The sequence below is a fragment of the Canis lupus genome, chromosome 4 (assembly GCF_048164855.1).
Source record: "Canis lupus baileyi chromosome 4, mCanLup2.hap1, whole genome shotgun sequence".
In the NCBI taxonomy this organism is placed as follows: domain Eukaryota; kingdom Metazoa; phylum Chordata; class Mammalia; order Carnivora; family Canidae; genus Canis; species Canis lupus.
Window position 1 is genome coordinate 60,967,388 of NC_132841.1, and position 27,605 is coordinate 60,994,992.

The window sequence follows — 27,605 nt, forward strand, 5'->3', positions numbered from 1 at the left end:
GATTAGGGCACGGTTATCTTTGGGAAGTGGATTTCTGCCTTCCACAGGCATTAGGTTTTAGCGCTCCAGAGTGACAGCACTGGGATCTGCCTGAGGAGAAGCATGCTGGCTGATATCAGGAAGGAGGACAGGCTGGAGGGCAGAGGGCAGGTGGAAGGCCCTTCTTATGATTCCAGAAAAAAGTATGACTCAGTCCAGTGGGAATAGGAAGGAAAGGACAGATGCCCGTGGCAGAATGGGGATAGACTCTCTGGGAACTGGCAAGTGGTTGAGTGGAGAGTGAGGAGAAAAGGAACAGAGGTAGAGTCGTTCAAGATGACTCAGGCTGTACGCTCCCCTGAGTGTGAGGATAATGGTGTCATTTATCAAGAATGTTTGGTTTAGGGATGTGGCATAGTGATAAATTTAAGTTTGGATCTTCTTATCATTAGAGAAATAACTTAACAGCTCTTCCACTATTCGATTGCTAATGGGGGACAGAAGATGAATAAAGATTCAAGAGCTATACATGCAAGGGGGGAGAAGTAATGGGTGGGAAAGGTTGGGAGCGAGAGGTGTCGAGGGGGGGACAGGGCACAAAGAAGGTAAAGAAGAGATGTACAGACCGACATGGAAAAAGGGAGAAAGAAGAGAGAAAAAGTGTACGAGTTAAGATGGGGAAGAAATAGAGACCATGAGGAAGAGAGACAGGGCCTGGCAAAAGAAGGGAGGAATGAGAGGGCTATGGACAGAGAGATAAGCTGAGAAAGGGACCCGTTCCGGATTTCTGGCAATGAATAGGTTGGTAAATTTAAATTTTGAGTTCAATCAGGTTGTGCTCACAATTGTAAGTTAACAATTTTTAAGATAGTCTTGAGAGATTGCTTTGCTTTCAGAAGTTAATTGCTGTCACATCTTCTGTGTTTTGTCAGGTGTCCAGGCAGCCTCAGTAGGCCTTGTGGGGGTGAATTGTGCCCTCTGGAAGACCCCCTCACCTGTCTCACCCAAGGCAGACCCTCATTGCGCCTTCCCAGTGTGGCCTGTTTAACTCTTTTTGTTTGTTTGTTTGTTTGTTTGTTTTCATTTTTTGTATTTTTTGTATATCTTTTGTATTGGAGTTTGATTTGCCAACACATAGCATAACACCCAGAGCTCATCCCGTCAAGTGCCCCCCTCAGTGACCATCACCCAGTCACCCCATCTTCCTCCCACCTCCCCTTCTGCTAACCCTTGTTCCTTTCCCAGAGTTAGGAGTCTCTCATGCTCTATCACCCTCTCTGATTTTTCCCACTCATTTTTCTCCTTTCCCCTTTAAAGCTTCTGCACAGCAAAAGAAGCAGTCAACAAAACTCAAAGACAACCTACAGAATGGGAGAAGATATTTGCAAATGACATCTCAGATAAAGGGCTAGTATCCAAGATCTATAAAGAACTTATTAAACTCAACACCCGAGAAACAAACAATCCAATCATGAAATGGGCAGAAGACATGAGCAGAAATTTCACTAAGAAGACATGCACGTGGCCAACAAGCACATGAGAAAATGCTCCGCACCACTGGCCATGGGGGAAATACACTTCAAAACCACAATGAGATACCACCTCACACCAGTGAGTATGGGGAAAATGAACAAGATGGGGAAACAACACATGTTGGAGAGGATGTGGAGAAAGGGGAACCCTCCTGCACTGTTGGTGGGAATGCGAACTGGTGCAGCCATTCTGGAAAACTGTGCGGAGGTTCCTCAAATAGATCTGCCCTAGGACCCAGCAATGGCCTGTTCAACTCTTGAATTGTTTTGTCCCTGGGACTTGAGACCTTTGTCAGATACGTTGAGGAAAAAGGTTCTGCTTTCCACCGCGGTTCCTCGCAGCTAACAATGCCCTAAGTGACAGCCAGGAACTCGGGAAGGCTCAACACAGCCTGTGCCCTTCTCGTCCCCATTGTACAGATGGGAGCGCAGAGGCTGGCCCCGGGTCTAACCCGGCGCTCGAGGTCCCCGGTGGGCGGAGCTGGGAGACCAAGGAACCTGCAGCCCAGGAAGCCAGAGCGGGCTAACCGGGACCCGCAGGACCCCAGGATGTCAGGCCCGCCGAGCGCTGCCTCTGGAAACCTTGGGCGCCGCCCGTCCCAGGGAGCAGGGAGCTGGCCCCGAACCCCGCTCCCACGCGGGCCGGCCCCGGGCAGAGCCAGAGGCCCGAGGAGGAAGTGAGCTCTGCAGGGGTGGGACCTCCCGGCTCGGCCACCACCAGCGCCTCCGGCTCCTGGATTTGCGGTCTTCCCGGAGGGGACGCGGGGCGCTCCGAGAGGTTGCCCAACTTGCCCAAGGTCACCCAGGAGCCGGCGCGGGCCGGGGCAGCGCTCGCGCAGGGGAGGCGGCCGCGGCCAGCCCCGAGGGCGAGGGCGAGGGCGAGGGCGAGGGCGAGGTCCCGGCAGCGCCGCCGCCGCGCCCGGGCCGCCCTCCGGGGCACCCTCGGGGGCACCCGCCGGGGCAGGGGGCGTGGAGCGCGCGCAGCCCGGCCCCGCCGGCCCGGGAGGAGGACGATGCGCGGCGCGCGCAGGTGAGCGGGGGCCGGGGTCCCGCCGCCGCAGCCCCGCGCCCGCCGCCCATCCGCCGGCCTCCCGCGCGGGGGCTGGAGCCGGCACCCGAGGGGGCGGCGGGGCGGGCGCAGGCAGCGCTGGGAGCGCGGCGGCGGCACTAGCGCGGCTCCGCGGCTGGGGGTGGCCGCTCCGCCGTGCCGGGCGCCTGGCTCCCTCGCCTCGGGCGGCGGTAGGTGCGGGGGCGCGCGGGGCCGGACCCGGGAGCCCGCGGGCCGGGGGGCGGGGGGCTGCGGCGGCCGCGCGGGGCCGGAGGGGTGCGCGGCGGGGCGGCGGCCCCGGGGGCGGGGGTAGCCCCCGGGGGCGAGGGGGGCGGCCCCGGGGGCCGGGAGGTGACCGCCGGGGGCGGGGGGGGGCGGCCCCGGGGGCGGGGAGGTGACCCCCGGGGGCGGGGGGGGCGGTGGTGCAGGACGCGTCTCTGGCGTGGGACCCCCCCTTGGGTCGGGGCTGCTGCCCTGCGCTTGGGTGCGTGGGGACTTGTGAGACTGCCTGTTTGTCCACTGACTGTGTGTGTGTGTGTGTGTGTGTGTGTGTGTGTTAGGGAGAGAGGGGGCGGGTAACATGGCCAGTGCATCCATAACCGTGTGTGTAACTGGATACATGAGTGTGGAGTCTAAGCCTGGTCCTGGATGTGTGACCGCGAGCGTAACTCCCTCCCACTGTGTGTGGCAGGACGCGGATGCTCCTAGTTGTATACCTGGGCTGTGCCTGTGCGTGCGTGTGAGTGACCGCGGGCGTGTGGGCACGCTGTGCTGCAGGAAGCTTTCACGGCCACTGCCTGCAGTTTGTCTTTCACAGGATCCCCGATACCCATTTCAGGTGCCTTTCCCCTCCGCGGGCTACCCAGTGTGTGGCACTGTGCTGTCAGTTGCTTCTGGGAGAAGTGGCTGTTGAGACCGGAGAGGCGGTGGCCAGCAGAGGTGGAGAGGTCATGGCCACCAGCTTGTCTTCCCAGAGTGCAAGGTTAAGCGAAAATGTTGGCTTGATTTCCCATGAACAAGAAAATGTTTCTTAGGTGGAGTTTGATGGAAGGACACAGAGAGGAGCTTACCCTTCTTGCCTAGATATTGTTGACATGGGCTCCCTGGGTTTATAAGGCTGCAGGTGACCAGGCGTGCGGAAGGAGGGGTGTGTGTGTGTGTGTGTGTGTGTGTGTGTGTGTGGTGGGCAATGGGGCCCCCAGTGTTTGCCTGGTGCCTGTGTGGAACTTCGGCATCCCTGGTGAAGGAGGAGGAGCTGCTGTGTGCTGCCGGTGAGCACAGGTGGTGAAGGGAAAGGACACTGTGACAGATGCTGTGCCCTAGAAAGAAGGAAAAAGTCAGGACAAGGGGACGAGACTCGTTCAGTTGTGAGGAGTGGCTTTCACCCAGGAAATGATGAGGTGGAGAAAATTAGTAACAAGTAAAGAGAGCGTTCAGTATTCTCAAGTCATTTTTTAAGTCTATTTTTCCCATCTACTCTTACCCTAAACTCTCTCTTGTGTTTGCATCACTTCCCCCCATGGGAAATTACTATTGCACAATTGAGCATAATTATTATTGCACAGTTGAGCAGGTCGCCATTTAAGCTCCAGGAGAATTGGAGCAATCCTGAGCTAGTGGGAGTGCCAGGGAACGTTCACTTCAGGGCCATGTTGAGTGCGCTGAGGGCCCAGAGGACTGTGGTACTCTTGGTTTCTCTGAGTTATCTGGATTTCATTCCTGAAGCTGGTCCTCCCAGGGGCCACAGTGGCCCCACAACCAACACACTGAATGTGTTTCTTTCTACTCAACTTCTCCTGGGCCTCACTGACACGGTTCATCCCCTCACACCCTTGTCTGAAGTTCGCAGATGAAAGAACTGCATTTGAAACCCAGCAGAAGTGACCTGCTGACCTCCTGACCCTCACCCCCCATCACCCCCCATCTGTTATTGGGCCACCACTGTCCCCCAAGTCATTCTGGCCAGGAACTAAAGTTACCTCGTTAGATTTTGTCCTCATCAGTTGGCAGCCACAGCTTGATCAGAGGGCAGGGCTTATCTCTTTCCCCTTAGGACTTCTTCAGTCTAATTTTCTTTGTTTGTTCTTTATCACCACTGCTACCACCTTATCAGGTGAACCCCGTATTCAGGGATTTCCAGAGATAGGAACAGTTGAAGACTGTCATCGCTGAAAAAACGCAAAACACATATTCTGAGGGGACCCTTGCTATTATCACTATCCGATTAGCAGGTTAAGTAAGTTCTTTGGAAGGATCTGGATCTTCCGAGGATGGTAGCATTCTGTGACCTAGATTGAGTCTCTTGGCCTTTCTAAATTTCAGTTTCTTCACCTGTGAAATGTGATAGAAGATTTCAATTGGAATCTTGTTGCTAAGGTCAATTTCTAAGGCTTTACAATTCTCTGATAGTCATTGGTGTTCTCTCAGTGAGAAACATTGCCCCTGATGACTTAGGGTTGTCTGCCAATACCTAACCATCTTTTAAAGAAGTTCAGTATGTCTTTAGGGAAAGGAACCAGGCAAAGGGAGAAGGGGTGGAAATACATTATTGACTTAAATTTGTGGTTGAGGGTCAACTGTCCACATTAAGCCTTGGGCTTGAAGGAGTCTTACAGGTCATCTGTTCTCACTTCTTCCATACCGTTGCCTTTTTGAAAATTGAAAAAGTGTTAAGTCTTATTAAGATAACTTCACACAATGTTGTAATTCAAGGTTTCTCAAATCTTTGTACTATTGACATCTTGGGCTAGATAATTTTTTTGTTGTGAGGTACTGTCCTATGCATCATTGGCTGGTCAGCAGCATCTCTGGCTCCCATTAAATGCCAGGAGCAACCACCCGTTGTGACGACCAAAGTGTGTCCTTGGGGAAGAAAATCCTTTCCCATCCCCAGTCCTTATTGAGAATCACTGTTGCAGTTCAAACACAAGTCTTGTGGCCTTGTACAGAAATATCTTCTGAGTAAGTAATTTAATAAGTAGTTGAACTTGTGTGTTGCTAGCTGCTTTTCCACCCCCCCTTCCAACTGAACCACCCTCACACATTTACCTTTATCCCTCCTGGTTTCTCACTGCCTTGTTGCTATGCCTGGAAATGCTCAAGATGTTGCTGAAGGCTGAGAAGCATTTTGGAGACATTATCATAATAATCCTAATAGCTCACATTAATCCAGCTCTTATTTTGTGCCAGGCACAGTTCTAAATGCTTTACGTGGATGATCTCATTTAATCTTCATTAAAAATCCCGTGAGAGAGATCCTTTTATTGCTACCCTTTGCAGCGATGAGGTGACTCAAACTCAGGTGGGATAACATGCTCAGGGTTCTCTGATCTGTGAAACGGTGGAGCTGGGTCTGACTCGAGAGTATGTTCTGAGCCCCCACACTACACTCACTGTCTTCCATGAATGGGATCTTGACGTTACAGGTGGAAATGAATTTAAACCACTTCTAGTTCAGTTGTAGAACCAAGTCTGCTTCTAGGAAGGCTAGAAACTGAAGTTGGCAGTTGTGTTCAGTTGAAACGATGTGATTTCTGTCTTTGTCTTCTCCTCTCTCTTTATCATGAAGCTTATTCAGAAATAGCTCCAAGGTGTAAGCAGAGGGAGAGGGATAGGGGCAGGGTACACTGGGGGCAGGATGGGGGGCTCAGAGAAAAGGAAGGATGGAAAAAAGGAGCAAACAGTGGATGAGGCATTTCATTTTCCAGTAAGTCCTCTCATCTTGGAAACTGTAGATATCGCTCTAGTCATTAAAAATGAAGTTGCCATATTTTTATCAACTCCCTCCTTCTGTATTCTTAGCTTGCTCTCACTCTAACATGAATGCTGTTTTCTAACATAAATGCTGTTTTCATGCTACTGAGGCAGTAGAAGGTGGTACACATTGGGACAGAGGGACACGAAGTGTAATGTAAATGGCTGGCAAGTAGGCTTATTGATAGGGTAATGATGACCTTACCCATTACTGTTAAGCTTGACAGTCCAAGGCAAGCCCTAAGAAGGCCGACTGCTTCTTCTAAGACCCTGTATTAACAAAGCCACAGGTCTGGTAGCTGCCAGCGAATAAATCATAGAGCCTTGGTTTTGCAAGCTTCATAGATTGGTTAAGACAGCAGCTCTCAAACTTTGGTGAGCTCCAGAATCATGTATTGGATGTGCTGACACACAGATTGCAGGTCCCCATCTCCAGAGTTTCTGATTCAGTCTTTCTGGTTTGGGATCTGAGGATCGGTACTTTTGACTACGATCCCCCGTGTTGCTGATGATATTGGTCCAGAAACCAGTCTGAGGACCACAGGATTAAGACTGAGATACCTGAATAAAGTTTACAACCCACCTTCCTGAAATGTCTGAACCACAAAAAAAGTTATTTTGAAGGTAGCTAAGCATTTAGATTAATGAGAGCCAATGGTTAGAGCAAAGATTGAAAGAACAGTCACTGCTCAGGACTAGTTCGCATTTCCCTTGAAGCTTCTAAACTTTACCTCTCATTCTGAACTTCAGAAAAGCCTCTGCTTTTTTTCTGAGCTTTGGTACTTCTAGGTTAGATTAATTCTGATCTTAGATCTTTTCCTGCTCCCTACCTCCTCACACCGGCCCATGGCTACTTCATTTGCAATGATAAAAATCCCTCATTACTCACAGGATAATCCAAATGAAAAGTTCTTAAACATCCAATCTGCTGCCAGATACCTTCTGACCAGTTCCTCCGGGATTGAGAATGGTTTGTTATCTGTCCATTCAGCTTTTGTTTCCTTGTAGTTCCTTTGCATTTTTTCTGCATTCAAATCAACATTAGTACCATGAAGAAACCCAACAGAAATCCAAGTCGGAACGTTTCCATATCGCTGATTAAATTTTTAAAATCTCAATCAGAAAAAGTTTCTTTTCAAACCAGATTTCAAGCTCCATCAACCCCTTCCTTCTCAACTCAGCCTCTGCCTCTTTTTGCACAGCCATGCATCCTTCACCTGAACAAGGTGACTCCAAGTACTTGCTCAGAAAGATCTAGCTGTTTGGAAGCTCAGAAACCTGTTATTTAAATAATGTTTCTTGAATATTTACCAGGTGTTGTGGAATTGTAGACACCTGGCCTTCTTTGATTTTTATATCAAAACCCTGACAGAAGATGTGTTTCTCTCATTTACAGATGGAAGAACCAAGGCCTGGAAACTTGAAGCAAACTCTTATCTGTTAGTCTAATTGTATTAGTAAATATATGTTTTTGTTGATACATAATAGGAGTCAATATTGGCTTGCTTAAGCAAAAATTGGAAATTATTGGAAGGATAATGAGGCTTTTCTCATGTATTCATGGAACTAGATCCCAGGAAGAATGAGGACCAGAACATCGCCAGAGAACACAGCTCCAGGAATTCCCAGTCCTTTCTCCATTGCTCTGCCAATATTGTGACGCATTCCCAAGAGTGTGTCTCTCAGCAGAGAGAATCTGATTGGCCCAGTCATTTATCACCAAGTGATCAGAGCAGAAGCATGGTTGCCATGGGGCTCACTGTTGGTAATGGTATATATTCCCAGTACAAGTGGTCTGATGGACACATGAATGAATGTCTCCTGTGTCACACAACCAGTGTGGCAGAGACAAGATTTGATCTCAGGTTTGACTTAATATCTAGTGCTTTTCTCCTACCAAAGGGATGTCTGATAGTGAAGCACATTAATTTGTCATGTATTAAAGATGACCTGTTTTTATTTTCAAGGTCCCCTCATATTAGGCCTTCCCAGCATGGGGTTCTGCTGCTTCCATTTGTGCGTACTTTTTGGTTTCTGATATGTCTGTAGCTGAATCTTGGCTCCTCTCTGTCCATCTGGTTTCTATGCCATGTGGCCTGGCTTCTCATTCTGCTCATGCTTGTCATGGTTCTGGCTCACCTAGCACCACTTTGACTCACAGATCGTCAAATCTGAGGGGATCCATCATCTTGTCTTCTCTTTTATCTGTACAGTAAATAATATTGATAATATAGGACAAGCACTTATTGTGACACTGCTGAAAGCTCTGTATCTCATCCAACTCTTCTAACAAACTTGTTGATGTCTTTTTTATTTCCCAACATTGTATTGTAAAAAAAAAAAAATTAAGAGAAAAATTGAGAGAATTATATGGTGAACCCTCATATACTCACCACATAGCTTCATAGTTAACATTTTACTGACTTGCTTTACTAACTTAACTTTGCTTTAATATGCTTTGTCATATATTTCTATCTATTCATCTCCCTATCCATTCACCAGTCCATTATTTGGATGATTTTAAAGTAAGTTTCTGTTTCTTGCTCTCATTTTTATGACTGGGAAACTGAGACCAAAACAGTTGACATGACTTGCCCAAGGTCACCACCTCTTGTGGAGGGATGATGCTGAGATTTAACACTGGCAGTCTAACTCCCAGCACTTTCTCTAGCATCAAACAGCATTATATCTCCTGGAAAATGGGAGGGAAACACTCACTCAAGGTCAATTAGTGGCAGGGAAATGACCAGCACCCAGGTCATCTGATTCTTAAGCTTCTGAAATTTCCATTACATTGACCCACAATAAATAGTTCACTTTGGGAGTAAAGGTAGTGATTTCTTTGCTCTGCAAAGATCTGCAGGGTTGGTACTTTATAACCTAACCCACATTTCTGTAAAATCTGATTTTTGCCATTGGTGATTTTACAAAACTAATACACTCCCAACATTTTAGAATAATTTGTAGCAATGACAAGCTAGAGAATTACTTTTTAGATAACTTTTCACCCTGTTCAGAGGACTTTTACATATGTCATCTTATCTGAACTTTATGAGTAGTAGCAGATCTGCAAGACAGGTGGGCTGGATATCTTAACCATACCGAATAGCTGGAAACCTAGGGATTATAGAAGCAAAATGAGGAACTCAGAGTCACAAGGTGCTGAGAACAAATTTGGGCCTTGGTGAAAACAGCCTCTTTACATCTAGATTTTGAGGAGCTACATAAATATCTAGTTAATAAAATTGAACTTGGAAAGTTGAGATGGGGAGTTGTGGAGATCCCTTATGGGGTAACTTAGTGGTCGAAGGTCTGTGTTCTAAAGCCACTGCCTGGTGTGGCCCTGGACAATGTCTCCTTTCTATGCCTCGGTTTCTTCATCTGTGAAACGGGTATAATTACAATACTCCTTCAGAGTGTGGTGTGAAGATGCAATGAAAAAACACATGTGAAGGGATTAGTACTTAGTGTGTGCTCAACAAATACCAGTTATAGAAATATAGGATTCTTCTCTTCTGCATTAAATGGGCCCTTCTAAAATCAGTGGGTCTAGATAAATCTTTTTCCTGAGGGGTTTGTTTAGGAACTGTTAGAGGGTGAATATGCTTAGCAGCTTTTGGGGAGGTGACTCCTTATTAGTCCAGGAAAGATTCAGATTCTGCTCAAGAATTTCCATCCAAGCTGTAAATAGCCCATGTCCTTTGAGATTGCACTAGGATGCTTAATTTGATATGATAGTCAGCACATGATATCTGAAGTGGAGAGTTCTGTATAAACTATTTGCTAGCCCAGGAGGTTCAGAAGGAATAGAAAAGAGGGAGGAAAGAAGAAGTAAATAGGCTGGCCCAGACCTTTTCTTGGCATGCATGTAGCAAATACTATAATCCCAGTCTTTCTGCCAAGAAGACATTTAAATAGAGAGGGAAAGCTCTTAAAAGGGATTTCAGAGGGATGTGCTCACCTGAGTGGATTGTACTCCATCCTTGCAGAGTTGCCCAAAGTGCTCTCCATGAATCATCTGCACCAAAATCACTGGGACATTTGTTAAAATGCAGATTCCTGACCTACTGATTCAGAGATCCTTTGAACCAAGCACCCAAATCTGCAGTTTTGCAAGTGATTTTAGCTACTCTAATGTTAGAGAACCACTGTTGTCAGCAGCGTAATTCTGCAAAGTTCAAAATACTAATTTTGAAAACTTTATTTAGATGGAATGCAAATTTTAACTTGACCTCCTCTCAATTCCAGGCCTCTAAGGGGGTGGGTACCAGATGCTCCTGGCATTCTGACACTCAGCTTTTAGGGGCCTATCCTGTGGAGAAGAGGAATAATTTCTATAACCATGTCCCAAAGTAGAGGAGATCAGTCCCCAGGTCCATAGCTGCCTTCATGGAGAAGCAGAGTAGGAAACATCCAGCCTCCGATGACTGGGGCACTGCCAAGCTGGAGACCACCTTGTCACAATAGCTGGCTAAAATTATATTGAGAACTCACTGGGCACTTGCTTTGTAAGTATTCATTTTCATTTATTTTGCAACAATCTTGTGAGGTTGGTATTGTGCTTATCCTTGTTATATACAGATGGGGGCACTGAGGCTAAATTTTCTTTCTTTTTTTAAAAAATATTTTATTTATTTATTCATGAGAGACACACAGAGAGGGGCAGAGACACAGGCAGAGTGAGAACCAGGCTCCTCGCAGGGAGCCCGATGTGGGACTCAAACCCTGGATCCCGGGATCATGACCTGAGCCAAAGGCAGCCACTCAGCTGGTGAGCCTCCCAGGCATCCTGAGGCTAGGTTTTCTAAGTGATTCCTCCAAGAGTATAACTGGTAATCAATAGAACTAGGACAGATTGCAAGGCCATACTTTGAATCGGGTGGCAAACTACCTGACTGGCTGCCTGTTTTTGTATGGCCTGTGAGCAGAGAACGGAATTTACATTTTTTTTTAATTGTTGAAAACGAAAAGAATACTCTTTTGTGACAAATGAAAATTATATGAAATTCAAATTCGGTGTCCATAAATACTTTTTTTTTATTGGAAAACAGCTGCACATATTCATTTACGTACTGTTTATGGCAGTTTTGTGCTATAGCATCTTAGTTAGGTGGTTGTGATAATGACTCTGTGCTCCAAAAAGCCTAAAATATTTGGTAAATGGCCCTCTACAGAAAAAAAAAAGAAAAAGAAAAAAATGCCAACCTCTGCTTTAAACCACTATGCCGGGGTCTCCCAAGCTTCAATCATTTGAGTACTACCTTTGTGATTCTTGCCACCTTCTCATGCCATCTGGAGCATTATCTGTGTAGCACTTTTCTTTAGTTCAATTAGTTTTCCTTAAATAAATTTATTTTATAAAGAAACAAAAATGTAAGTGAAACCAGCGCCAACTGCAAGCAATAGAAGGTAGCTGTCAAAGCAAATGCAACACACACAAAGCAATATATCGGATTTTAGCTAGATAGTTGTAACAGATATCGCTGTCTCTCTTGTTTTCCTGCAGACCCCTCACCATTTCTCTGTACACCATCCTGATTCCCAGTGATGAATCTACATCATCTTTGGAGGGCTGCCCTTGGTCTGCTATAATTGACTGTGCTTACAAGCACAAAGCTCTGAAAGTTCCTGGGATACCATGGGCCCCTGTGGATGGCCGTTAACCATGATAAACCATGGTTGTGGGAGTATTAATACCCCAGTGACCTCCCTGAGTGTCCATGATAATTCTGAGGCATGTTTACATCATTTTCCAGAGCTTCCACGTGAGATTAAGCTTCCGTGGCTTCAGAACACATTCCTCCTTGGCTGCCTTTCACCCCCCTCCCTTCTCTGTCTCATTAGTCCTCTGTTACTCTACTTGCACCTGACAAAGAACAATGTGCATTTATTTGATCCTCACCTCAAGATCTGCTTCTCGGAGGACCTCAGGAAGATAATGTGTTTCTAGCAAAAGATAGCTTGGGACCTCTTCTTTTCTTATAAGAGAGAGATTACCAAATGTCAGGAGGGTTTTGAAGATAAACTAACACTTATTTGAGTTTCTTTCTTCAACGTAAATAACAGTGATTAAAATAGAAAATGAAAGAACACATTTTTAACCATATGATCTAACAGTACTTAATGCTCTATCCACCTACTGCCTAATATCTTGTGCTGTTTCCAGTGGCATGAGAACCATACTTGGGGAATTGATGTTTTACCTTCAAGAGTGGTCCCCAGGCCAACAGCATCTGCAGTACTTGGTAGAGATGCAAATTTTCCACTCTAACCCTACTGAATCAGAAACTTGAAAGTGCCCCCCCCCATTGTTTTAACAAGACTGCGGGTGATTCTTATGCATGCTTAAACTTGAGAACCTCTGCTCTCCAGTAAACAGCCTCTTTAGTTCTGCTCTCATTGCATTCCTGGATTTCATCAGAATTCAGAATCATCTCAGACTTGCTTCCTCCCTTCCACCGTGACTGATTGACTGGTTTTCTGGCCTCTGTGGGAGCCTCCCAACGAGATGGATCTTGTTGCTTGCCAAGGCACACGGGTCAGTAACTGGACAGCTCTGAGGTTGGATGACCTACCTCAGAGTGAGTCTCAAACTTGAGATTCCATCTCTCCTTTGGAGACCCAAAGACAGGACTACTTCCTTCTCTAGTTATCAAGCAGAACTTTCATATCCTGTTATGCCATTCATTTGACAGACAAATGAGGTTGTGTTCAAATTAGGGGTAAGTCATTAATCAAGTGATCAGAAATGTAAATAAATTGTATATATTTAAAGGAAATCCTCTATATAATAACTATTTAGAGGAAATCTCTGCTTTTAAAAATATCTGATTTCTAGAAGTACTCTAGATGTACTCTGTGCAGTTACATCAAATGGAAGTCCGTGTTTCTTCTTTACTTTTCCTATAGTCCATTCTTTCCCCCCAAAGGTGGATTGAGTATGCTTCCTAAGTATTCTTTTATTGTTAAACGCTATTTTCAATATCAGTTTTCTGACAGAGGGGCTACAATTTCCAGCTGAGAAATGTGTATTTATCCAAAAGGAATACTTTCTTAGTCAATTTGAAAAAAAGTTAAAAGCCATTTTGCATCCGAATTGTACATATTTGCCTGGTGGTCCCTTCAGGATAACTGAATTGGCATCTATATGGGTTTCCAGTTATTGGAATGAAACAGCTGGAAGCTTTTTATTTAGGACTAGATCTTCCCAGATGACTTAGTACCAATGGCATTTGACTGCCATCCCTAGAAAGACACTTGCTAATGTATGCTCAACTCCTAGAATATAGGCCCCCTCTCTTTTTTAATGGCTTACACACCACCATTTAGATGTCTAGATAACAAGTAAGATGATGTTTTCAATACTGATTTGTAAAGAGAAATTTTTTTTTAAAGAGTGTGTATCAACTGAGGTTTAAAAAAAGTGCTGAAACAGCATTCTACAAATTTCTAATATTTTCCAAAACAAAGTCCCTGTAAATAGCTGTGGAGAAGAATTGTTTTTCTTCTATGGAATGAGAATTTGCACAGTTACAATCTTTTGCACGATCTAAGAATATTTTTCATAGTAATGGTTACTAGGCCATCATGATCACCATGGGATATTTCTATATCCTGTGAGGATGGCTGTGTTTGGAACCTGGTGATATTGTATTTGACACAAATGGCCATTAGTGGGTTAGGGCATGTGCTGGTGAGGCCAAGAAGAAGCTTTTGTCAGCTAACTCTTATCAGATATCTGGCCTTATTTGATTACACTTTACACTGCTTTTCTTTTTGTCCTACCTGCTCAGAGATGTCTATGCTCATGCTCAATAGTAGGTGAAGCATATTTGAGACAGTATATGTGAATTGAGCATGCATTGTTTTTTAAAATTGGGAAGTGATTCAAAACACTTGATCTTTTTCTGGGGATATGAAAGGCAAAAGTATTATTATAGACTGTCCCAGTCCTATAATTGTACTGGATGAAACCCTATCAGTCACTGAAATTATAGTTCTCATTTATATATCCTTACACACATGTTGCTTGGATGCCTCCAATGACAAGTGACTCACATTTTCAAAATTTCTTTTAGCTTCTGAGAAGCTGTAATTACTTGAAATTTCTCCCTTTGCTCCCCCTGCCTAGGACCCACTGGCCCAGTCCGTTCTACTCTTGGGGGAACTGAGAGTCTGATTGGTGAACAGACTTGCTTAATGATAAAAACAGTGAGTTAGTAGCAGGGTCAGGCTGATAACCCAGGCCCAGGGACTCCTGGTCCAGTGCTTGCTGCTTCCATTATGTCAAGCTCCCACCCTCAATTTGGCTATTAAGATAAATAATGTTTTACTTATTGCTGACACTTGTCCAAAATAAAGGTATTGGAATATGCCCTTTGATGTAGGAATTTAACCCGTGTAAGCATACTCTATGAAGAAACGTGGTCAATCCATGCACAGTTATGCATGAATATCCGCCCATGAAATCAAAACCAGAAGGAAAAAAACCAAAGTGCAGGAAAGTAAATTGAGGTTATGACATAGCTCTCCTGGTTGGCAGATGTTGGCATTGTACCAAACTACGTCGATATTTCACTCCAATAGATGGGGACTATTTACAGGTGAGCCTTGTTCTCACACTTCTCATAATAGAGATGCAACTACACACCTTCTGTTAACCATTAACAACTGTTCCACCGCAGTCTTTCAGGATATTCTGAGTAAAAGAACAAGGGTAAAGATGGGGTGTACTTACCTTTTGGATTTGCCCTTTAGTTATTTAAAGTTTGTAACCCAGAAAACCAACGGTTGGAATCAGCAATGGGTGGACTTAAGTAGGAAGACCTCTTCCTCTTCCTTTTTTTTTTTTTTTAAGATTTTATTTATTTACTCATGAGAGACACAGAGAAGCAGAGACATAGGCAGAGGGAGAAGCAGGCTCCCTGTGGGGAGCATGATGTGGGACTCGATCCCAGGACCCCGGGATCACAACCACTGAGCCACCCAGATGTCCCATTCCTCTTCCCTTTATTTTTTCCTCTTCCCTTTTAAAGAAAGATCAATCTCAGTGTATCCAACAAGGAAAAGAAGCTCCAAATAATCTAATAGAGTTGCGTGTTGCTGAAGCTTCACTTTTGTGACGGATAAAGCATTTTGAATAATTCTGGTTGCTTGAGCTTATCCTTGCCCTGAGAGAATACTGAGACTTTCCTTCGGACTTCATACGGTAGAAGATTTCGTTTGCCTTTCCCAAGACTTGCCATGCTCTTTATCTGGTTACAAGAATCCAGGACTGTTTCCCTGAAGGAGACCAGCACAAGGGATACTCATTGTCCCTTAGATAAGGATACAGTATGACTGTCATTAAAATGCACACACACATGCAGTCTAATTGAATTTCAGATTGGCAGAACCTGTAAAAGTGACATAGCTTATACCCAGGCACCGGAGATGCTCTCAGTGGATTGTGTCTTTAATTGCTCAGGTAGCTAAGGAGCCAGAAATGTGAGTATGCAAGATAAAAACACTGGTTTCTTGTACACCCCTCTCACTGTATGCAATCTTCCTGATGAGAGGTATCTCTGTAATCACGCTTCTGATTAGTTAGCCCTGGTGAGCTTGGCAGAAAGTAGTGGACTGTGATGGATTAATCAAATCAGGATAGATACGAATCACGAATTTATGTTTTGTTACTGTTCCTCTCTCTCTGACAAAATGCAGGCTATCTCACTGGCTTGTTAAATGGCAATCATTTTAAATTTGCTCATTGGGTTTCTGATGAGCAAGACATAACAATGTATGTTGCTATGAATATAGAAGGTTTTGCCGGTGTTGTAACATTTTCAAATGCAGTTCCAATGAGATGAACTTTAGCTGGCTTTTAACTGGTTTCCTTAGTTCCAGTTTCTCTTCCTTCTAATCTGTATATAAATACAGTTGATTTTTTGATCTATTACTCAGGATTCTTTTGGTTACAAGTAATGGTCAGAACCCAGCTCAAACTGGCTTAAGAAGGAAAAAAAAGGAGTTTGTTGGCTCATATAGTTAGGAATTTCAGGTGTAAACTATCTTAAGACACTGTTGGATCTTAAACCCCAAGCTTTCTATGTTCCAACTCTGCTTTCACAGTGGTCAGCTTCATTCTCAGACAGGCTCTCTCCACAGAGTGGCATCGATGGTCACCAATAGCTTCAAACCGAAAGTCTTAACAGTCTACCAACACTAGGGAAAACAGAGAGACTCTTTCTAGCAAAAATCCCTGGGTTAGCTTGACTAGGCTACCGGTCAGATAATGAATGTGGCCAGGGAGTGAACTGTTCTGATTGGCTAGTGACCACCCATCTTTTGCTCATCACTAGACCTAGGGATGGAGGCAGGGGAGGCGTGGTTCTCTGAAGGAAATTCAAAGCACTACTTTCAGTCAAAGAAGGATTCCTTCTCTTCCAGTGGAAGGAAGAATGATATGATGACAAGAGCTCTACAAAATAAAACTTGAGTTTTGGAATTCACAGACTTGGATTCTGTTCCTGGTTTGGTCAAGTGCCAGCTGTGTGACTTTGGCAAGTCAGTTAACCCCTCTGGCTTATAGTATCTTCATCTAACAGTAGCTTGGAAGAAGAGGAAAAAGACAGTGTTTGGCACTTGCTAATACTTAGTAAAAGATAAATGGGTAAAAATGGTAAAGATGGGATGGTTTTTTGCTGCTCTTAAAAATTACAGTATTGTACCCTGGGTGGTCCATAGATTACCTCTCAGCGAATCACAAACCCTCAAACCTCAGCTTCTTCACTTGCAAAACTAATTAGCTATTTATCTGACTCAACAAATATCTAGGAAGACAATGTAATATACCAGGTATTTTTCTGGGCACTAAGGGTATAATAGTGATCAGATATCTAACTATGCCCTTTTGCAACTATTGTAGTAAGGAAGATCAATAAAGACAATAGAATATATATAATGCATGTGCTAGTACAAGAAAATAGAGTATATAAAGAGGATAGAAACTTCTAGAGAATGAGGTCTGAAATTTTACTCAGGTGATCAGAGAAGATTTCAATGAGAAAGTGACAGTTGAGAGGAGGCAACAGATGAAAAGGGCCTGAGGTGAAAACCTACTTTTATGGCCAAGGAAGGTAGCAAAACCAGTGAGGTCAAGAACACTGAGGGGGTGGAGCATGTTGAGATTGATGGGGAGCTAGGTGAGGCCAGATCTAGTAGAGTATGATTGGCCATGATAAGAAGTTTGGATTTAATTATAAGTGTGACTAGAAGCCACTAGAATTTTATGCAGGCGAGACATGATCTGGCTTATATGTTTAAAATACCATTCTGGCTACTGTGGGGGCAAGAGATGATGATAGTGGAGCAAGCAGAAGAGCAATTATGGAAAGTGTGGTGGTATCTGAAGAAAAGAGATGGTAGTGTGGACCAGAGTGCTGGTTCTGGAGAGATTTGAGAAAAACTCAGATTAATTAATCATTTTCAAAATAGAGAGGATCAATTTGCTGACAGTTTGATTGGAGGGGTGAGAAAAAGAGGTTGTTTGTTTAACTGGGTAAATGATGGTGCCATTTGCTGAAATGGAAAACACTAAGTGAAGATTAAGTTTTTGTGTTGGGAGTGGGAAATGTAGAGTTTGGTTTGAGTTGCTTTTTATTTTATTTTTAATTTTTTTAAAAAAGGTTTTATTTATTTATTCATGAGAGACACACAGAGAGAGAGGCAGAGACATAGGCAGAGGGAGAAGCAGGCTCCCTGCAAGGGGTGATGTGGGACTCCCATTCCGGACCCCCAGGATCATGCCCTGAGCCAAAGGCAGATGCTTAGCCAACTGAGCCACCCAGGATCCCCTATTTTTTAAATTTTTAAAAATGATCTCCACACCCAACGCGGGGCTCGAACTTACAGCCCCAAGATCAAGAGTCGCATGCTCCACCGACTGAGCTAGCTAAGCATCCCTTAAATGTTTTTTATTTTAAGCTATAGGAATGGATGTGTGATCACTTCAAGAAAGATTTTAGATAGAGGAGGAAGGAGGATGGCGCCAGTCACTTCAATAGTTAAAGCTTTGTACTTAAGTATTTCAAACAAAAGATTACTCCAGGTTCAAAAATGTAAAAGAGATTGAAGTGGACAGAGCTACTTTGCTTGAGGTCAGAGTAGGGAGTTCAGAGTCCTGGAGGCTAAGCCTTCATCATACTTGGCCCGAAACTCAGAAATGTCCACAGGAGTCCTTATTAATCTTTGAGGTTCTAAAGAACAAACACTGGAAAACATGGATAAATCTACATCCTTTCCAGCTCTGATGGTCTGCTAGTCTCTTCCTAGCAGCCAGGTGAATGTGATTGGTCCACCCTGACCAAAGCATCCAAGGGTCCAGGCTTTTGCTGATTCTGTTGTCTACATAAACAGATTTAAAGTTTCTTCTTGGTAAGATTTGATTAGAAAACCAGCAGATGGAATTATGGAATGTGAGAGCTGGAAGTGAACCCAGAGGTCATCTCCTCCAATCCCTCTGCTTACTGAGAAGTGGATGGTAAAGCTTAGAAGGAAAAAGGGACTAGCTTAGGGTCACCTCCAAAGAGGCAGACCGAGATCTTCACCCCCCTCCATTCTCCAAGTGGCTATGACGTGCAAAAAATGTGATGCAGAACATAGGAATTCTTCTAAAAAATAAAACCTATAGTCAGTTAAGAGGGCCAGCTTGGAGATCAGTGAATACCTGCCTAGTAAAGTGTGTAAGGTCTTCTAAGGATCCATGCCAGAGGAACTTTTGGTAGTTTGAAAGTCCACTCCCCTTGAATTCGGAGTTCTTAGCCTGGGATTCATGAATGAGCTTTGAGGAATCATGGACCCCTCTGGAAGTATATATGTATGTGCATGACCATCGATTCTTTTGAGCAGAGAGTTCTCAAGAGTGTACTAGATTTTCAAATGGATATGTGATTACCTAGCTTCAAAAAGAGTTTTAAAAAGAAAAACCAACCTTGAAGATCTTCATAGAAAACAAGGTGCCTGACCATTTTAGGCAATATACCATTTTAATCATAACGATGTAGCAACTTATTTTCACAAGCTAGTGTCCTAATGCAGATCATATAAATAAACTATATTTCTGAGAAGAACAAAAAGTATTAAGTAAACTGATTAACATGGAGTAAAAAGAAGTACCAGTGTGTTTTAATTTCCAGGAGACTAGTAAAACGGTAAAGAAACTGCAGTACTCAGCTGTGTCATACTTCAGTACTTCAGTACAGTAATAGCTTTTTGCTATAGTATGGTTTATTAAATACTTTCTGATACTCTACAAAACAAGTCTTTTTTTTTTTTTTTTAAGATTTAAATAAGCACAAGCAGAGGAGGGGAGGGGCAGAGGGAGAGGAAGAAGCAAAGCAGACTCTGCTGAGCAGGGAGCCCAACATGCAGCTCCATCCCAGGACCCTGGAATCATGACCTGAGCCTAAGGCAGACGCTTAACTGACGGGGCCACCTACGTGCCCCAGAACAAAAGTCTTAATAAATAGGAAGCCGTGATTATCTGGCATTTTTTTCCTTTAGCAAGGACTTGCATTTTCCTAAATCAAATCATTGTCTAACCTTTTTTTTTTTTTTTTTCTCACATATAGGACCCTGTGGGCACTGAAATCCAACTCACCCATGCCTATTTCCTGTAATGGATGAACTTGATGCTAATGTGAGGTATATTATATTTCTGTATATACTGTAATTATGCTACTGTAAGTTATAGCCATTTGAACTATGAAACCTCTGAAAAATCTGTTGTGGTAGAGTTACAAATCCAGCAGATGTGGATTTTCTTCAGTGTTTCACATGTAATCATGAATGTGATGTTTGATTATTAGAGGGTTTTTTTTTTTTCATTTCTGCTTAAGTGATAAATATAATATGGCTGGAAATATTTCCAGATGCTTATATTAAAAGTCTGCATTATGAGAGGCGGTATAACATGAAGATAGATATTCATCTGTATAATAGGAAGAAAGAAGATGTATTTAAATGGGGGTAAAAATAGCTTAAGAACATCTCTCTGTACATCTAAACTTTAGATATACATTCAGATAGCTTTGTATAACAGGTTCTAGCCTGCCCACTTCTTTTTTCAACCAGGTTATTAGATTACATGACATGATGGCTGCATGGTATAGTTACATAAAGCTAAATGGTTTGGTTTTGTTTTCCTGTCATTTCCTGCAACCCTTGGAGATCAGATAATAGGATGCTCCTAAGGAAGATTTTCTCTGAAGGTTTGCTGCATTTTATTTGGCACAATCAAATAGTGTGAAGAAAATTGTATTCAATAAAGCTTAAATGTTATGAGTTGGCATTTGGGGCTGAGCTTCAGTCGTCCATATCAGTAAATATCTGGAAGACATTCTGAAAAAAATACATTCCTGACACAATCATGGGAGCAGTACTTTTTGCACTTGAGACCTATCAGAAAGCCCATTCCTTCCTTCCTTTCTTTCTTTCTTTTTCTTTCTTTCTTTCTTTCTTTCTTTCTTTCTTTCTTTCTTTCTTTCTTTCTTTCTTTCTTTCTTTCTTTCTTCTTTTTCTTCTTTCTTTCTTTCTTTCTTTTCTTTCTTTTTTTTAAGATTTTATTTATTTATTCATGAGAGACACAGAGAGAAAGAGAGAGAGAGAGGGGGGCAGAGACACAGGCAGAGGAAGGAGCAGGCTCCATGCAGGGAGCCCAACGTGGGACTCAGTCTGGGGTCTCCAGGATCAGGCCCTGGGCTGAAGGCAGTGCTAAACCGCTGAGCCACTGGGCTGCCCGGAAAGCACATTTCAGATATAGATCAGGGGCACTGTGCTTCTGTGTTTGATGTCGTAGAATTCTGTGATAAAAGGGAGTTGTCAAATATCTTGACAGAAACTATAATGTAATGTGACTCAAACTGCAGAGATGTACTATCAACCCAGACCCCGGTATTCCTTAAGGGCAGAAGGTGTCTCTTGCCTAATTCTTGACATATGGTGATATTTAATAAAGAATTGCTGATCACCCAGTCATTGTTGATATATTACATACATTTCCAATAGGGCTGTGTTCTAGTATACCTAGATATTCACAGAGGCTCTGTTTTAGCAATAAAACATTTTATACTTGCAATAGCAGCATCCTGGACTTGGTCGCTTACCCAATACTCTAACTTGGTACAAAGTCTTAGAACTTTAAGATAGTTTTTTAGGCTAGTGCCATGTACTTGATTTTCCTCCAAAAGTTTGTGACATTATTTGTACAGGGAAAGCAGAGTGGAATCTGGAGAATCTCAATTTAATTTTTGTTAAAAGGCCGAAGTGGGCGATATCTATGATGTTATGGCATTGTTTTAAGTTTCAGACACTGTATCAGATTGAATCTGTTGGTAAAATGAACTCCTTTTTGGATAATTCAGATTTTATGATTCCCTAACATTTCCAGCTTTTCAACATTTATTTACAGCAGCATTGGATTCTAATAGCAGAGTATAGTTCAATTAAATGAACATTAGCCATTCTCCTGGGTGCTATGGAACAGTCCTGTAGTATACAAGATGACATCACTCCCCAGAATCATCTCTGAACCATTCTCTTTGTCAGATTTCTAACCTGATCCCATCAACATATGTTCATCCTCCTTCACTCCCCCTCTCTACCCACACTATTAGTAACATGCAAATGCACAGACTCTCCACTCATACTCTCTTCAGTCCAGCCTTTGGGTGTTCATAAAAAGGGTGGCATTTTGGGCTCACATTTACCTAATTGTGATGCATGGATCACTAGTAATACATAATGATTTTAGGTGGTATGTGAATATCTTTTAAATTTTTTTATGTAATTATTTATTTTAAGGTAATTTTATCATGGTGAATAATACTATTTTGACACTTATAATAGTGAAATACAATTTCCTTTTAAACTATATTCTTTTAAAATGTAACGATGAGTTTGTTTAAAAAATGAAAATAAGTTTGTATAAAGAAAAATATTATGTTATTTAAAAATATTCATTAGTAAAAGGATGTGAAACAATTTATAAGGGTAATATGCCAATGAGTAGGGGCTAGAAACCAATGTTCTAGGTATAATTAGATAGAATAAATTTTATTATTTTAAGAGCAGGGACCAGAATTTGTGTGTGTGTGTGTGTGTGTGTGTGTGTGTGTGTGTGTGTGGTAAGGAAATACCTTTAGTTTATGAAAATGAGAGCCAAAGGATTAGGGACCAACCACCAAGCATAGGAGAGGAATTTTTCTGCTTGCTCTGAAGACAGAAAAATGAGTCAACAGAGGAGAGAGAAGGTTGGAGAAGAGAAAAGATTCAGAGAAGAGAAGACTGAACATTGCTTGGAAAACTGTGAACCATCCAGTGGCATAAGGCCTGTAAGGGACTCTGAGAGAAGTTAGGTTGCAGATCTTTATTTGTTGGTTTAACTGTGTATGGTGTGTGTGATGACCTCTCCCAGCCTCTCATCCTTTAGTAAGATTTTCTAGCTTGGCTAGGAATTGAAAGTTGAATGTTGATGACATATAAGCTATGAATTTAATGTGTATCATCCATTTAATTTTTTTAAAGATTTTACTTATTTATTCATGAGGGACACACACACAGAGAGAGAGAGAGAGAGACAGAGAGACAGAGAGAGAGGCAGAGACACAGGCAGAAGGAGAAGCAGGCTCCACGCAGGGAGCCCAATTCAGGACTTGATCCTGGGCCTCCAGGATCAGGCCCTGGGCCGAAGGGGGCGCTAAACCACTGAGCCACCTGGGCTGCCCCATCCATTTAATTTTTAGGCAGTCTTGTGAGGCACAAGCCATTATTATGTCCACTTTACAGTGTGTGGTCACAAAGGCACAGAGGATGAAGTAACCTGCTTGAGGTCACGTAACTGCACTGCCTCTACTAGACTACACATATTTTATGTGGATATGTATGTGTGCATGAGTGTGTGTTAGTAACATGGCTGACATTCCTGTCTGGGTAAGTGTTTGGAAGGGAGAATGCATATATGAGAATGAACACTTAAAAGGCACAGGATGGCAGAAGAGTATACATGCCTGGAAAAACTTCAGAAATCAGAGTGAAAGTTTTGAAAGCTCTATGGGCTGTAAAATTAAGAGACTCTGACTAATTTTCCCCAGATATCAGGGGACAGAGAGGTCCTAGTTGACCTTTAGGGCTAAATAAAATGTCTAACATTTAAGTATTTTTTCAGGCCATGCTGGCCACTTCATTTTTTGTTTCTTTGTTTTCAATTAATTGGATTTGCTAGTTAAGCTTGATCCTGTGTTTTTGGCTGCAAGCATCAGAAACTAACTTGCTAACATTTTTAAAGGTAATCTTGGGGAAGCCACAATGTGCATGGTCAAATAATTAAGGTAAAAATGCTGTGGAGGACCAGACTTGCAAATCAACAAGAATTTTGGGAGTTTTCATAGAGCTAGGAAGTGGAACAATTGCCAACCACAGGAAGAAGTGGTCAGCACATTTCTGCATCATGGATATCATCCAACCGTTTCCTTTTTCCGTATGTTACTCAAGAGTCAGAGTCCTGGGAGATGACATCTGATTGGCCGAGCGAAGTCATGGGATCACTTGTTATCCAGCTTTTATAATAGGTACCCCTCAAGAAGATGACATACAATGGAGAAGAGTTAAGTTCTCCAAAGAAGTTGGTGCACTTTAGGAAGAGGGGATGGAGACCGGGTACCTAAAATATGACCACCATCTAATCCCATTTGTCTTGTACCAGTTGGAATTATATAAAGTATTTAAATAATATTCCTCTGTGTGTAAATACAAGTAAGTGAGGGTTCTTTCATTTGTTTTATGTGCATTGATCAAGCACCTAAACCATGTACTGGGAAGAGTTAACAAAAATGCCTGTTCTGAAGGATCTCGTGACCTCGCTAGAAGACAATCACATAAATAGAATTTCATACAGTGACAAAAGAACCCTAATAGTGAGATATATAATGAACTATATTCACTGTGAACTATAAAGTTGGACTAAAAAAAGAAATACTAGGTGTTGATTTTAGAAATATGAAAAGCACTGCAAATATCTTTCCCTTAAGGGTATCCATTGCAGAGAGCAGTCGATGTAGGATGGATTGACTCATGATGAAAAGCCAGCCGTGAATCAGGCCCTGGATAGAGGCAAGTGCCTGACAGTCCTCTCCTTTGGTAAATAGTGTCTCTCAAACTTAGCAATCAAGCCAGCGGCTCTTTACAGATAATCTGACACCCACCTGATGTTGTTTTTTGCTCTGTTTGCTTCTTGTTGGGGCCCTGGAGGAGACAGCTTTTATTATTCTTGGAGGATTGAAGAACAGAGGATTGGAAACAATGGCTTTGATGATTTTGCAGCAGATACTTTTTGTAGAACATCATTGGCCTGCATTTGGGCGATGAGCCTGGTGGGGCCTGACCCCAGTGCTATCTCAAAACTCATGATATTACTTAATAATGCCCTGAAACACTTACTGAGTGACCTCAGAGATAGCCGGCACTTTTTGCTTTGTTTTGTTTTGCTACCAGATTCTTCTTTTTTTTTTTTTAAGATTTTTATTTATTTACTCATGAGAGACACAGAGAGAGAGAGAGAGAGAGAGAGAGGGAGAGAGAGAGGCAGACACACAGGCAGAGGGAGAAGGAGGCTCTCTGCCAGGAGCCTGATGTGGGATCCGATCCTGGATCCTGGGATCACGCCCTCAGCGGAAGGCAGTCACTCAAACGCTGAGCCACCCAGGAGTCCCTAACTACCAGATTCTTGACATGCGGTTTTCCTCAGCTCTGGTATGATCCCTAAAGGCCATCCATGTCACCCTCCTTCCTGCTGTTTGTTACAGTTAAAAAGTTTCTGGGGATCCCTGGGTGGCTCAGCGGTCAGCGCCTGCCTTTGGCCCAGGGCGTGATCCTGGAGTCCCGGGATCGAGTCCCACGTCGTGCTCCTGGCATGGGGCCTGCTTCTCCCTCTGCCTGTGTCTCCGCCTCTCTCTCTCTCTCTCTCTCTTTCTATGTCTATCATGAGTGAATAAATAAAATCTTTAAAAAAAATAAATAAAAAGTTTCTGCTTTCTACGAATTTTTCTATCAATTTCTAGGTCCAGAAAGTACAAGGTTCAGACAGGAGACAAGTGGAATAAAGTCCAAATATATACAAATTTGCTTTTTGAAGGTTTCTCAAGATAAAGACCCCAGACTTTCGGTAGTGAAAGAATTTATCTCTTAATTCTTTTTAGCTGTGGCCTCCACCTACCCTTGACTTACCTCCTGGCCCTACGGGCTGTCTATACGTACCTGCTGTTTTAAGATTCTGTTCTCTACAGAATAACCATCGTGCTTTCTTATTAATGTGTTTCATTAGCAAACCAAAAGGCATCTTATAGGCATGCTGAATCTCATAAATGGTAACATTTTCCTCCTTTTGCTAGGGTTTCTAGGAAACTCAGAGCTAAGTTTATAATTACCACTGGCAAGTACAGAAGCTCTCCAGGCACTTACTATGGCTCTAACATGCCTTTATTTTATTTTTCCAGCTTTTACTGGAAAGATGTCACTTCATCTTGTTTCTTTTGCTTCCCGAAAAATATCTTACATTGTTTATTTTGGTAGCCACTTTAGGAAAGGAAGGACAGAAGGGAGAAAGAAAGGGAGAAAGGAATCCGAATAAAAACTGGTTTTCAGGCAGCCTGGGTGGCTCAGTGGTTTAGTGCTGCTTTCGGCCCAGGACCTGATCCTGGAGACCTGGGATTGAGTCCCACGTCAGGCTCATTCCATGGAGCCTGCTTCTCCCTCTGCCTGTGTCTCTGCCTCTGTGTGTGTGTGTGTGTGTCAGAAATAAATAAATAAATAAATAAATAAATAAATAAATAAATAAATAAAAAAAATTAAAACAAAACAAAAACCCCCAAACAAACTGGTTTTTCAGGTGGGAGGGAGAATCTTTCTTTCCTTTGTCTTAGGTAGGGCTTGACATCTGGTGCTGGAGAGCCACTAAACATTTTTGAACAGAAGACCAAAATGGCAGGCTTTTGTACAAAATACAGAAAATGTGAATAAATACCAAAAGCTGAATATTTTAAAATATAAAATACATACTCTTGATGTAAATGCAGTCACCTGCTGTACACATGTGACATTAATTAAAAACCATGACAAAGATGAGTAGCTAGTCTGAATTAATTACCCAGTTGCTCTAATTCATGGCACTAAGTTGCAATTGATTTCTTCCAATGAAGAAATTAAATTAATTGGAAATCAATGTGACTACAAGAATTCATTGAAGTGATCTGATTTTAGCAAAGAGAAAGAGCAATTTTTAAAATATGGGAGTTGATTTTGGGTTTGACTATGAATACTGGTGACAATACATATGTTTCACTGAAGTCTGAGGATGAAGTGGGAATTTCTAATGCTAAATATTCTCAAGCCTTGAAATACTTCACAGCATTTGAAATCCCTGTGTATAAGTTGTCTGCCCTAACGACTTATCAATATGTAATTGATTTGGAACCAGAGTTAATTCATGTTTGTATCCTGGCAATTGGAGCTGTGAATATGTGAAACTTTAAGGCAGTGAAATGTTTTGCAGAAATCTCTCTTCAGGCTTTGAAATTATGGCATGCATTAGCATATAAGGAGAAAGTGAGTGGGTAACCATTTCAAAGGGGTTATTTTTATGTTGCTTTAGAAATGTAAATGGGAATAATACTCAACTTTATTGCCTGACTGATAAAATGGGGATAATTCAGTTGGTCTTTTGATTAGATCAGGAGCACAGCAAATATTAACTGGAACTCACCCTGTGGTGGAAATCCTTGAGCCTCATGAAGTCACAGGGGACATCTCGCTAGAGATTGTGGCAAGTATGTAGGGAGGATGACACATTTACATTTCTAAAGCACTGGTCTCTTGCAGTGTATGAATTTTGCTAATGTGGAGCTCAGCTAGCAAATGTCTTCCTGCATGTTATACTCTACAGCTTCCAAAGTACATCCACTAGGATGATTTTGGGGAGCAGCACTACAGGATGCCAGAAGAGTGGCATTTTGGGAAAGAGAATGATGTGGGTTCAAGTCTAGACTTCCCTAGTTACTGGCTGTATGACCTTGAACTGACTATTTAATATCTCTGAGCCTTTTGTTTGGGTATCTGAAAATGGAGTTTTTGTGAGGATCCGAAGTAGAATTGGTGAGGCTCCCAACATAGTATCTTGTGCATAATCCCCTTTGAGCAATTGCTAAATGTCTTCAGTCCTCAGTGATCATGAGATGTGGGCTTTTATTATCCCTAGGATTGCT

The 27,605-nt window shown here is 42.8% G+C and overlaps 1 protein-coding gene and 1 long non-coding RNA gene across 6 annotated transcripts in view; one reads left to right on the forward strand and one right to left on the reverse strand.

Annotated features, from left to right (window-relative positions):
• The first annotated feature begins 2,475 nt into the window (after positions 1-2,475).
• HTR4 (5-hydroxytryptamine receptor 4) overlaps positions 2,476-27,605 on the forward strand; it is a 173,400-nt gene continuing 148,270 nt past the window's right edge. For 4 of the 5 annotated variants that reach the window (XM_072824594.1, XM_072824596.1, XM_072824592.1 and 1 more), the window contains exons 1-2: positions 2,631-2,750; positions 19,923-19,995. In XM_072824594.1, coding sequence (XP_072680695.1) covers positions 19,970-19,995 — 26 coding nt within the window. In that variant the 5' untranslated portion in view covers positions 2,631-2,750; positions 19,923-19,969. Of the gene's footprint in view, positions 2,542-2,630; positions 2,751-19,922; positions 19,996-27,605 lie in introns of those variants that run through there. The other variant, XM_072824593.1, reaches the window with a different exon arrangement.
• LOC140632508 (uncharacterized) lies at positions 8,260-24,736 on the reverse strand. Its single transcript, XR_012030108.1, has 3 exons — positions 24,552-24,736; positions 12,215-12,290; positions 8,260-8,517 (listed from the first exon to the last, which is right to left on the reverse strand). It is a non-coding gene; the product is annotated as an uncharacterized lncRNA (long non-coding RNA).